Source organism: Equus caballus, chromosome 17 (genome assembly GCF_041296265.1).
Source record: "Equus caballus isolate H_3958 breed thoroughbred chromosome 17, TB-T2T, whole genome shotgun sequence".
NCBI lineage: Eukaryota > Metazoa > Chordata > Mammalia > Perissodactyla > Equidae > Equus > Equus caballus.
Window position 1 is genome coordinate 82244566 of NC_091700.1, and position 12600 is coordinate 82257165.

Sequence of the window (12600 nt, forward strand, 5' to 3'; positions counted from 1 at the left end):
ATAGTTTATGATTTCTTAATTTCAAAACCATAGATGGGATTATCAGGTTAAATGCTCATGGTCTTTATGTTCACTATAAATTTACTGTCATTAACAGCACCTTGGAATGTCACTTGTGGTGAATAATCTATATATTCACGTCATGCGTGATTATCAAATAATATACACAAAGTACAAATGTTCTAAATTCTTAACTAAGCAAATAAAATAACCTGACATCAGTAGAATTATTTTATTAGACATTGGAAGGAATAATATAAACAAATAAAAGCCTGAAGACTTGAATCTTTTGGCTTATTTGTGAAAGATCATGGTAATCAGTAATATTCTGTCATTCTTGAACTTTTCATAAGCATAGACTCTGTCTTATTCCGTTATAACTCTGACCAGTGCCAGAAGAATAGCAGACACTTAAAAGATGATTACTTGAATACTTTAAAAAGCCTAAATATATAACATAATTAATATGGTAGGACTAGACTATGTAGTTTCAGACATTTACAAGTATATATTGTAAAAAATCCAAAGTTCATCACTGAATTTGTGTCATTGATTACTATTTGCATTATAAAAAAAAGAGTTCAAAATGTTCTCAATTTACAACCAGCTAATTTTCCAAGGTCAAAGTGGTGTTTAAATTTATTTCCCTTTCTAACAAAATTCAAATACTGGGAGGAAATAATGAATAACTATAGGAATCTATGTTAAAAATGCCAAATTTCCAAAATACAAAATATACTTAATTGCAACAGCAAGCATAGGCTATCTCTGAATTACTATTTAAATTAGTATATGGATTTAGGTTTAAAATAACACTGATAGTTGTTATTTGTCTTTGATTCCTGTATCATTCTTAAGTTTTCATATCTATAATGTCAATGTGATTATCGCTTCATTAGTTTCTTGAAATCCTATAATTATGCCACAAAACAAGAATATTTTAACTGAATTTATCCATCAAAAATTCAATACAATTAAGTCAGTTGAGACTGACATAGTCAAACAGCAAAAGGTAGAGAATAAAATTCTGAATGTTGTTAATAAGGTCAAGAACTTTCCATATGTTCTCATTCATAACGTCTGTGTCCATAAGGCTCTGAAGCATATGGGTGAAAAGTGAAAAGTACAGATATTTGTCTACTACTTGTTATATACCGTGCAAACAATCAGCTGTATGGAACTGTTCTGGTGTTGAACTGAGCTTTTCACTTCATTTAAAATGTTCTCGATTTTGTAAAACAGTATCGTGTGTTTTAGTAACTTGAGAAGGCTGTGTGTCTACTTTGGCATTTCAGATAGTTTTATTTTTACATTCCTTGGTTGCAGCAGGCATTTGTTAGCAGTTCGGATATTTTTCTGATCTTCAAAATCACAACCACAAAGTCTTCACTTTAGTTATAAAGTATACCTAGCTGTGGCCCCTGAAATTGAGGAGGATGAGTTTCTAGTTACTCAGTAGTGACTTTAAAAAAATGTAAAGTCGGCTAAACTTCAAATTCATTGGGATTGAAAAGTTTTCGATTATTCTAATTATACTTACAATAATTTGTTTATTAATTTTGAAAGGAAGTATGAGCGAACCCCTTAAAAATAAAATGCAACCTACTAATTGTGAAACTTTCTGGGATTTCCAAGTAAGTAGGTTTAAATTAATTTACATCTTCCAGAATCCTGATTACCGTAAAAAATGTATACCTTAAGAATTAAATTTCTCACACTGTAGTCACAGAAAATAGTTGCTTGTATGATAGACTCCCACAGAAATATTGTTAGATGTCTGAAAACAGCCTTTCGAAACTAGGGCTATTGCAGTGTAGACTTTAATTAGAAAGAAACTATGAGATAAATAACTCTCTCCTGCTAAGAAACCTGTATATAGGTGGGATTTCCCATGATTCACAGAGTGTGATGAACACTTACTCATAGTAGCCCTCCCCCTAGACATTCTAAATTAAAGCAGAAGATAAAGTTTTAAAGAAAAAGGAATTGACATATCAGTCAATGCTGACCAAAATAACATAGACTTTTAATAAAATTAGCAATCAGTTTTCCTCTTTAAAAGACTCGTAAGTGACTAGTATAGAAAGATTAAATGTTGTAAATTTCAGATTTGGTCCTCTACTCTGAGTTGTAAAGGAGAAATAGCTAGAAAATAGAGCTTTAATATAAAAGAGTAGCAAAAACAAGAGTTAATCCATTACTTTTCGTATCACTAGTTTGACAACTGAATTTAAGCAAAGCATGATAAAATGAGTCAGAAAGATAGTAAATAAGTAATATTGTCAAGATTTGAACGCCGACAATTTTAGCATTTGGACATTATAGACATCTTCTGGTAATATGTTTTTCACAGTTGACTTGTAAAATCACGAAATAGTGGTATGTGCTTTCCAAAAAATACTTACTGGATTATTTAAACCAATTTAAAATTACTGTATTTGTTGTAAATGTTATGAATCCTCACTTCTTTGAACAATTATGTTTCTGAGAATTGTGGAATTTCCTAAACCACAATGTATTGAGGGAGGTACTCCTGAGTGGGCTCCTTCTCTTAGCTGTGTGGTTGTTTATGTGGTTCTTTCCGACCTCTATTTCTACAGGAGAGGCGAGAGTTCTTGCTAAATGCAGCGGGGTATGGGAGGAGGATCAGGTACCGTAGCTGTGAAACCTCTGCTCGGGCATGCGTTTTGGTTTTCACACGGCCGGGTTAAGGAAACAAATTTCAACGATTTGTGCATTCGTAAGTCTCGGGTGTAATGCATTTATCTCTGTGTCTAAAACGATCTTTGCACTGAGTAATCCTGTTTCGATGAGAGAGTAAGTCACTGGATTTTACTTATCTTTGGTTCATGTTGGCAGGAGGCAGGCCCCTAATTACCACCGAGACCCATCCAGGCAAGGAAAGTAATACACAGTAATCACATCGCGTATACGTCGAGTCCCAGGGAGAGCAGGGCTCTCAGGAAGCCGCAGGAAGCGTGCGCTTCCAGGAGGGTGTGCGACGCGCGGGGGTCCGCACGCGCGCAGAGCTAGTTAACGGAGGGCGTGCCGGAGGCGTGGCGCGGGGTGCCCGGGCCAGGCGCTCCGCGAGGCGGGCGGCCGTGGGCGGGCAGGCGGCGGGGCAGCGCGGCCCGGCCCGGGGAAGGCAGCGCGGCGCCGCGAGCGGCTCCCGGCTCCCGCTCTCCCGGCCGCCCAGCCCGAGCGCCGTGGGCGGGGCCTGCGGTGATTGGCGGGCGGGCGGGGAGGTCGGAAGTACTTTGTTTTTTATGCTAATGAGGGAGTGGGGCTTGTCCGTATTTACGTTGAGGCGGGAGCCGCCGCCCTTCATTCACCCACATGGTCCTTCGAGGTGCCGCCGCCGCCGCCTGACCTGCGCCTTCGCGCCACTTCGCGCCCTCGGGCGAGGCCGAGGGGGTGGGGACGACCCCCGCCGCGCCGCCGCTGCTCGCGCGCCTCGCGAAGCCCCTCCGCGGGGCGGGCCGGCCGGCCGGCCGCACCCCCGGCCTGGGGCCTCCGGTCGTAGTAAAACGGAGGCGGGTGGGGAGGCGGGAGCGAGAGCCCGCGGCGGGCGAGGCGAAGATGGTGGCAGCTACTCCTCCCGGTGAGTCTGCCCGCCCCTCCGCCGACGGAGGGAAACCTGTTGTGTGCGGCCCGGGGCCGGAGGGCGGCCGGGCGGGGCGGAGCGGAGCGGCCCGGGGCGGCGTGGCGGCGGCGGCGTGGCCGGGGGCCGGGGCGGGTCTCGGGCCGTTGGCCGCCCTGCCTGCGGCGGCCGCGGCTTGCTGCCCCCTGGCTCGCACGCGGGCGGGCCGAGGGGCAGGGCCGCGGCGGCCGGGCGAGTGGGAGGGGGCGGCGGCCGCACCCGGCCCCGCGCGGACCCTGCCTGGGCCGGCCCGGCGGGCGGCCGGGCGGGCGCGCGGCGCACACAATGGCCCCTCGAGGAGGAGACGCGCGAGGCCCGCGCCCCCTCCAGGCTCGGGGTGCACGCGGGACGCGGGGGCCCCGGCAGGGAAACTTTCTCTCGGGGGCGAGAGTTAAAGCGCCTCCAGAACAAAGCGGCGGCGGCGGCAGCACATGGGGCAGGCCGCGGGCCGGGAGGGGGCGCGCCCACGAGGTACCTGCGCGCCGGCGGGCGGCGCGGCGGGGGCGGGAGCCCGCGGCCCCCAAACTTTGTGCGCGGGCGGGCGGCGGCGGGCGCGGGAGCTCGGGGCGTCGCGGCCTGGGCGCCACCCCCACCCCGCGTGGGCTTTGTTACCCGCGTGGGCAGCCCTCGGGCGGGGCGCGCAACTTCCCGATCCGCGGCCCGCGGAGCAGGCCTGGGCGGCCTCGGCGGCGGCGTGGAGGCGCCTTCGGCCGCCCACCGGCCGGGAGCGCGGCGCGGGAGGGCCGGGCCGGCTCGGCGGGAGCGGCGGCCGCGCCGCCATGTTCCTGCGGGGCGGGCTGCGCGGGGTGAGGGCGGGGGACATGGCGGCGACTGCGCGCCGCGGCCGATTGTTCCCGGCTTAGGCCTCGGGCCGCGTGCGACGGGCACCGCAGTCGCGGAGCCTCCGCCCCTCTGGGCCGGGCGCGGGGGGGCTGGGGGACACAAAGGAGGGGCGGCGCGCCCGCGTCCCCGCCGCGCTCGGGCCTCGGCGCCGCCGGTCGCCGCGCGGCTGCCGCCGGGAAACGGGTGGGGGGAGGTTGCCGCGTCCAGCAGGGCCCAGCTCTGACCCATCGCCCCCTGGCGGCAGCGCGGGGAGCCGCAGGGCCGCGCGCCCCCTTGTGCGACATGTGCTGCCGGCCCGGGCTCCATGAGCGTGGCGGGCACTTTACAGTCTCGGTTGTTCCTGCCCCCTTTTCTGTTCCTAAGTCGGAGCAAAGGGGACGGGAACTGGAGACGGCGGGCTGGTTTCTGCAGTATCACCAAAAAAAAGACCCAGATTAGCAATATGCCATCCGGACCACATCAGTTGGGGAAACAACTCTTTATCCCGGCTTGCAGCCACGAGGTCTTCATTGGGGGAGGGGTGGTGAAGAATAGTCCCTTTGCTGCTGCTCTTCGCTGGCACAGGAGCTGTACAGCAGAGTTAACGATTGCTGTTGACCATGTTCGAGTATTTCAGGATCTTTTTACATAAGACAAGAATTTAATGCCTGTGGGTTTTTTTAAACTTTATTCTCTTAGACGTTTTCACCCATACATTGTTGGTGTTTTAAACCTTGCTAGTACTGCCTGGCTAGGTTATCCTCGGTTTTGCAAATGATTGTAATGAATTAATATAAGGGGGTTGGGAAAGAAAATTTCAAATGTGAATTTGTAGGGTCGAAGTAATTTTGAGCAAATGTGTTTGTCTTTTTTTCCTTATTTCCCCCTCCCCCATCCTAGTCATACACGTGGACCTAACTGCACCAAAAGCTTTTCTAAGGATCCTTGCTGGGAAGGAAGTTTTCCTGAGTGGGTAAGTGTATTTTAATTTTCTTTGTTAACTTTTCTTAAAAACAAATTTCTCTTGACTTTAATCTTTTACTTGAATAAATAAGGTGGGATTGGGTTTTCAAAGAGTGAAATAGGTATATTGTACTTTGTCCATTTACCTTTTCTAGAAAATTAACTCTGTATGGGTCAGCTAATTTTTAAGTTAGTGAAAGTACAATGCAAATATCCTTATGCATCTTTAGAAACTGATGCACAGTTTACAAAATGTAATTTTAGAACTGCTTTCAATTGGGCAATAAAATAGATCTGATTTGCAGTATGTTTTTAAGGTTTAAAATAATTTAAGCAGGATATTTTAAGTTCTACGACCAGTCGATATGCTTGAAATGTAGTCTGAAGAGTAATTTTATTAATCAATTTACCAAGTATTTGCTAATTGGAAACCGGAAGAAAAGGAAAATGTTTTGCCACGTGGAAGTGAAGATTTCCTCTAAAAGGTACTTGAGTCAAATTGCCCTGTTAATGCAGTAGTTCTCATTCATAATGCAGTCTGATTTTGACTTTTTAAGTCATGCCTTTGGAAATGGCCAGGCAAAGGAAGAGCCACCACTTCTCTTACAGTGTTAGGACGATGGTTAGTTATGGTTGTCTTATGAAAAAGGTTTTTCTTCCAATTGTAATGTCTAAATGTGCTTCTAAATGGAACTTGCAGGTTTGAGATAATTAAACTCATTTCGTTTTCCACCATTAGGCATTATGCTGGATTTTGTATGTTTTATAGCTGTTAGAGTTTGAGGTGTTATTCTGTCTAATTATTTATTTCAAATTTAGCAGGAATAAAGAGAACTTCACCTTGTAAACCTGAAGATTGTGACCAGTCAGAATAATGTCAAAGTGCTTACAGTGCAGGTAGTGATATATGTGCATCTACTGCAGTGAAGGCACTTGTAGCATTATGGTGACAGCTGCCTCGGGGAGCCAAGGGGGGCTTTAAAGCGCAGGGCCTGCTGGTGTTGAGTGCTTTTTGTTCTAAGGTGCATCTAGTGCAGATAGTGAAGTAGATTAGCATCTACTGCCCTAAGTGCTCCTTCTGGCATAAGAAGTTATGTTTTCATCCAATAATCCAAGCCAAGCAAGTATATAGGTGTTTTGATAACTTTTTGTTTGCAGTCTTCTGTTAGTTTTGCATAGTTGCACTACAAGAAGAATGTAGTTGTGCAAATCTATGCAAAACTGATGGTGGCCTGCTATTTCCTTCAAGTGATTTTTACTAATTTTGTGTACTTTTATTGTGTCGATGTAGAATCTGCCTGGTGTATCTGATGGTGACAGCTTCTGTAGCACTAAAGTGCTTATAGTGCAGGTAGTGTTTAGTTATCTACTGCATTATGAGCACTTAAAGTACTGCTAGCTGTAGAACTCCAGCCTCGGCCTGTCGCCCAGTCAAACTGTCCAGTTACTGAACACTGTTCTATGGTTAGTTTTGCAGGTTTGCATCCAGCTGTGTGATGTTCTGCTGTGCAAATCCATGCAAAACTGACTGTGGTAGTGAAAAGTCTGTAGAAAAGTAAGGGAAAATCAAACCCCTTTCTACACAGGTTGGGATCGGTTGCAATGCTGTGTTTCTGTATGGTATTGCACTTGTCCCGGCCTGTTGAGTTTGGTGGGGATTGTGACCAGAAGATTTTGAAAATTAAATATTACTGAAGATTCACCTTCCACTTTTAAATGTTCCAGAGATATGAAGTATATGAATACAAATCTTTGTAATTTTAATTACTTTGTCAGTGTAAAATTCATACAACTTTTTGTTCCTTGAAATTGTTGTCATATTTTTGTTCTAAAACATTCTGCTTCTAAGGTTGCATGTCAGATTTGACTATTAAGATTTTACTGTATTTTTGGTTGAATTAGATTAATTTGATAATCAAGTATTCTATTATGATTGTGTCTGTAAAGGAAATGTACGTTAATAAATGCATGATGATAATCTGTAAAGTTTAAGGATTTGCTTTTTTTGGACCTGATGTTTTACTTAATCTGAAAGGTAGTGAGTTATGTTACTTGTACATTGTTCAAGTATTTAAATCTGGTGAAAATGCTATTCTGTTTAAAGCAATGTGTAAAGAAAGCTTTTAAGCTTTTTTTTTCTTTTTCTTTTAAAGCATGGAATTTAGATAATGGGAGGGGAGGTTGTCTTTTGTTTCTAGTAAACAGATAACTATTTTACCAGTACTGGTGTTCTTGATGTGTAACTGTTAACTGGTTATGTACTAGTTTTCATAGTCATTGTTAATGATGTGTAAACTGTTAGTGATCTGTAGACTGTTCTTAGCTTTCTGGAACTTAAAAAATAGAAGTTGAAAAGAAAACAAGGCATGCCGACGATAAATGAAGTGATAGATACGTGTATATGTTCACATCTCTAATGCCAAGAGTGTTCCTGGTGTCTTCAGAAACTACTTTCGCAACAATGACAGTTGGTTCTAGGCTTATGTGACTTAGGTCACTGGAGTGGAACCTAAGAAATGGCAGTTACAGTATTTTTTCCAACGTTTCTGCCTTTTATTGTGTTTTGTCTCTAGCCTGGGTTTCACATATATATAAAAATGTGGGTTAACTTAAGAATGATCAGATTTAAAAGGATCACTTGTTAAATTGGACTCAAGTAGAATTTTGGAGGAAAGATGCTATCTTAGTAACAGGAAATTTCCATAGCCTTATTTAGTATACCACCTGATAAATTTGAAAAACATTTTTTAACTATGTTATGTGAACTCTAACAAAAGTTTAACCTCTAATGTATCCCTTCTTTGAGAAATTTAAGGAGTTCAATTATGGATTCCCTGAATAAAAAGGTAAGAGTTTCACAGTTCTGGAGTTGATTAAAAGGTGAATTTTCAGAATGAGAAAATATTAAGGATTATGTAGTGATTTATAGAATGAAAATCTAATTGTCCTTTAGTTTGAGTTCTTAAACCTTTTGAATTGAAGGAAACCTAAAAATTGTTTTGTTTTGGTTATTTAATGACAAACATGGCTTTAAACTAATGTCAAAAGTCTCAGTGTTAGCATCGCTTACAGTAGTCTGCAAAATGGTGCACTGTGGTTATAAGTGAGAAAAGTTATGTTTACATCTGTCAAACCATGAAAGCTTTTGGGGAAATACTCTTGCATTATTCTTTGAAGTGGAAATGATAAGAAACCTGCCAGTTAATTTAAGATGCTAAAACGTAAGTCAAATAAATGTTAATAACAAAATCTTAAGAAAAATGGTTAACTCTCACCCCCTAGATAGTGAATCTCTGTGGTACTTGTGTTGAGAACTTAGTTGGACTTTACATGGGACTTGTATCTAGTAAACAAACTAATAAATGTGTGTGGTTTATTGTGGGGTTGACAGTGGGGGCTGGTGTTGTATATAGGGTTTAGTAAGACTTGCATTTCACTTGTATCTGGCTTTAAAATGTGTGGCAGTTTTTATGTTCTTGCTTCTGTTAAGATTTTCTTAGGCATGACAACATAGTTTTCCAAGTAGCACTAAAAAAAAGCCATGTAGGTTAGTTCTCAACTGATTTGTTGCCTGGATGAAGTAAGGCTTCGTCTTGTAATATTTTTTATCACTGTTGTCTTTATTTTGTTTTCTCCAGAGTTTCAAATCCCCATCTTTGCCATCCCTAGCGGGCGGGTGGTCGTGCAGTGTACACAATGGCCCCTCGAGGAGGGGGCTCACGAGGCAAATAAAGGTTGACATTAGTTTCGCTATTTTGAGATACAAATAAGTGAACAAGTTGATTGTTGCTGATAATTGTTTCATCTCTAATTGACCTTGGAAAGAACAGTTTGGACCTTTTTTCTGTGTTTTAACCCTGAAATTGCTTATGACTTAGAGTGCTGTCACTTCAGGTTTGGTGGCCTTCAACAACTATTTTTAGGAAAAATTTAACTTCATTCTTTTGCATGTTATGTATGTACAATTCTCTAGTCTGTTTAAAAGGAAAGAACTTAAAGGATTTACAAATTATTCTTTTTCAAAACTGCTTGCAAAATATTGGTGATTTTACTAAAAACTTTGAGATCTTTATTTTACAGGCAAACCTATCTAAGCAGAGCAAGCCAGACTTGGGTTTTTCCTGTAGTTTGAAGAGCCCTACAGAATGATTCCTGACAAAATGCAACCTGCAACTGCCTGGAGATCAATTCAGTGAGACATTGAAGTTTATTATGTATTTAATGAAATACCATTTTCCGTAATTGACAACCCGGTGTAATTTGTCTGTTAGAGAACTAGGAATGTCTGAGCTGAGCACTAAAGGTAAGAAGAGCTCAGTGTAAAGGCCACTTTTTGGTGTCTGACTGGAAATGAGATCATCATGCCTACTTGAGACTTCACACATTGTTCTTTGCTTTAGAGGTTGTTTTACAGTTTACATTGCGCTCAAAGTCTGAATTAATGTAGTTTTCTGTTTGGTAAGTTCAGAATGTAATATTTTTAGTGAACTTTGAAGAATAACCAGGATGGATATGTCTCCCATGAATTTGAAGACCACAGAAAAATTGTTAAAGAAGGTTTAGTTTTGTTTTTCCAATAATTTGAACACAGACATAGCATTCAGAGATGCCTACTTTTTTCTTTTTGAAGATTTTATTTTTCCTTTTTCTCCCAAAGCCTCCCAGTACAAAGCTGTGTATTTTTGGTTGTGGGTCCTTCTAGTTGTGGCATGTGGGACGCCGCCTCAGCGTGGCTTGATGAGCGGTGCCATGTCTGCGCCCAGGATCTGAACCAGTTTCCCCTGGGCCGCTGAAGCGGAGCGTACAAACTTAAGCACTCAGCCATGGGGCTGGCTCCCAGGGATACCTGCTTTTGTATCTGCAATTTAGTTATGCTGTTTGAGTTGTTTTAGTGCATTTAATGTAAATAAATATGCATTTTAAAACTGCTTGTTAAGAAATTGTCCAGAATGAGCATATTGAAATAAAAGTCTTAAAGTTATTCTTAGTTGTGGCAGTTTTTCTGGTGGGGTTTTTCTGTTTGTTTCTTTGTGGGTTTTTTGGTATTTTTTTCCTGTAAATGATCTAAACATCTTTGCTTGTTAATTGAGGTAATTAGGGAACTGGGGTCAGGTACATGAGTGAGTGACCTGTATTATTTTACTTCGGTATCTGTGCCATCTGTATTTGTATCCTAATTTTACAGATGAGAAAATGAGATCAGCAAAATTTATTTACAAGAAGAATATAAAACTGGTAAATGGACTCTGAACTTGTGTCCATAGTCACTATATATAAAAAAGGGTATGCTTTACCTACTATTTTGAATCTGACAGTTGTTCAAATCACACTTGAACTTACTTAATTTGGAGATTGATTTCGCTTTCTGTATATTAACTTAAAATCTGATAAGGGCTCCATGTATAAACTGTTTGTTTATTTTGAATTATAGATCATGGGCACTTAAAATCCAGTCAGCTGAGAGTTGACTAATTTAGTCAAGTCTAAGGCAGCTCTGTTTGGTTCTTACTGGGATATTGTACACGTTAAGGTTTTTTTTACCTATTGATACATTAAAGTTTAAGGGGAAACCGAAGTGTGAAGTATCTTAACAGTTTTCAATAAATACCGAAATATTTGTTGACGTTTCTTAATGGACCTGTACTGTATTTGAAACAAATTGAGATGAATTCAGCAATTTCTGAGTGTTCAAAAAACTTAGTAAATATTTTTATAAAAAGGTACTAAGTTGTACTTGTGGCCAGTAAAGCAACTCTGAAGCAACAATTTAGTCTTCTGCAGTTTTGAGTACTTAAAAAGGGTAAATGCCAACTAAAATGCAGGTTGTCATTAATGGGGCATGTAGCCAACATGACATGTAGGTAAAGAACAAAAACTTGAGGTTGGTAGTGAAGGGTACCTGATCAAATGTCCGATGCAGTGTCTCCATTCTTAATTGCAAAGCTGCATGATTACTTAACACCAGAGGCCTAAATTTTGGAGCATGTTCACTTAATAGAGAAAATGAATGTGTCCCTGTTCACATGTTTGTAAGTTGTATACTATGAAATTTTTAATGGATACAATGATAATGTTGATTTAAATAGACTAAAAGACATTGAAAGGTTCTTAAATTGCCCTGGTAATGAAATCACTCTTTACTTAGTTGAGATCTAATGATCTGTATGGGAATACCACTATTCAACAGATTGTGGGAGCTGGGACTTCTGAATGTTGTAAGGGTAGTAGATGAAAATTAGCAACATTTGGGTCAAGTATGTATGCCCCTTGAGCCACTAAGTGGCTTTGGGCAGTGCATCAAGTCCTGTTAACATCCTCACACAAAGTCAGGAATGCAAAAGCCACCTTCAGTGAAGACCGTTGTTGGATACATTTACAAGATAAGGTTCTTAACCACATTTGGACATTATAATTAGCCAAAGACACAGATAAGGTATATTTCTAAGATATAGAAAGATAATATTTAAAAATAGTCCTGGAGTTTTAATCTAGATGCATTAGAATCTTTGGGGAGTGAGTAGGGCTGGATGCTGGGAACACAAGCATTTTGAGAAATCTTGATTTTGGTGTATTTAAGAATATGACTACTGCCCATAATTGTCCAAAATGATGAGCCCTAGGAAGAACATGGCAGAATGCTGGAGAACATCAGAGCAACACCTCGGAATTTGTGGAGGTAAGATGCTCACTGAATAGGACTAGAGAACAGACTGTTTGATGTACTTAAGTTTTATAGTTGACTGTTTTGCTTGGCATGACACCTTTCAGCTGGTGCCAACCTTCTATTTGCTTCTGAATCCACAGGCTTTTCCTCCCAGCTTAAGGTAGTAGTACTCTCCTCTGCTCCAATGGTAACTTTGTTTTGGTACCAGCACCTAGTATACCAGGTGTGTAATTGCCTTTGCTGATTGGATTTCTTTGAGGGTTGGCTCTTCTGATCACGCTGGTCTATAGGTTCACTCTGGACAAGTAATTTTCTGGTCGTCTTCCAGACTAACACCTCACATGCTTTGATATCTCTAATTTCTTCTGAGTTTAAATAGGATGTTAGTTCTGCCATGTTCTGAACATTTCTGGTCTTTGACTTTTGCCTTGAACTCTGCTTTTACTCGTAACATAATAGACTGCTTCTTCTAAAATATGAAACTTGATTGAGTCACCAGCTAACTTGTTTA

General features: G+C 42.0%; 1 protein-coding gene and 6 non-coding genes across 7 annotated transcripts; all 7 read left to right on the plus strand.

Annotated features, from left to right (window-relative positions):
* Positions 1 to 2680: 2680 nt before the first annotated feature.
* On the plus strand, positions 2681 to 10406 carry LOC111768661 (uncharacterized). The gene is made up of 4 exons (XM_023621921.1): positions 2681 to 2740; positions 2946 to 3601; positions 5363 to 5435; positions 9506 to 10406. The coding sequence occupies exons 1-4, from the start codon at positions 2681 to 2683 to the stop codon at positions 9572 to 9574; spliced, it is 858 nt and encodes a 285-aa protein (XP_023477689.1). The 3' UTR covers positions 9575 to 10406.
* MIR17 (microRNA mir-17) lies at positions 6304 to 6362 on the plus strand. The gene has a single exon (NR_032959.1). It is a non-coding gene; the product is annotated as a microRNA mir-17 (primary transcript).
* On the plus strand, positions 6444 to 6504 carry MIR18A (microRNA mir-18a). Its single transcript, NR_032960.1, has one exon. It is a non-coding gene; the product is annotated as a microRNA mir-18a (primary transcript).
* On the plus strand, positions 6580 to 6661 carry MIR19A (microRNA mir-19a). The gene has a single exon (NR_032961.1). It is a non-coding gene; the product is annotated as a microRNA mir-19a (primary transcript).
* MIR20A (microRNA mir-20a) lies at positions 6751 to 6821 on the plus strand. The gene has a single exon (NR_032963.1). It is a non-coding gene; the product is annotated as a microRNA mir-20a (primary transcript).
* Positions 6890 to 6953, plus strand: MIR19B (microRNA mir-19b). The gene has a single exon (NR_032962.1). It is a non-coding gene; the product is annotated as a microRNA mir-19b (primary transcript).
* On the plus strand, positions 7008 to 7068 carry MIR92A (microRNA mir-92a). The gene has a single exon (NR_032964.1). It is a non-coding gene; the product is annotated as a microRNA mir-92a (primary transcript).
* Positions 10407 to 12600: the final 2194 nt, after the last annotated feature.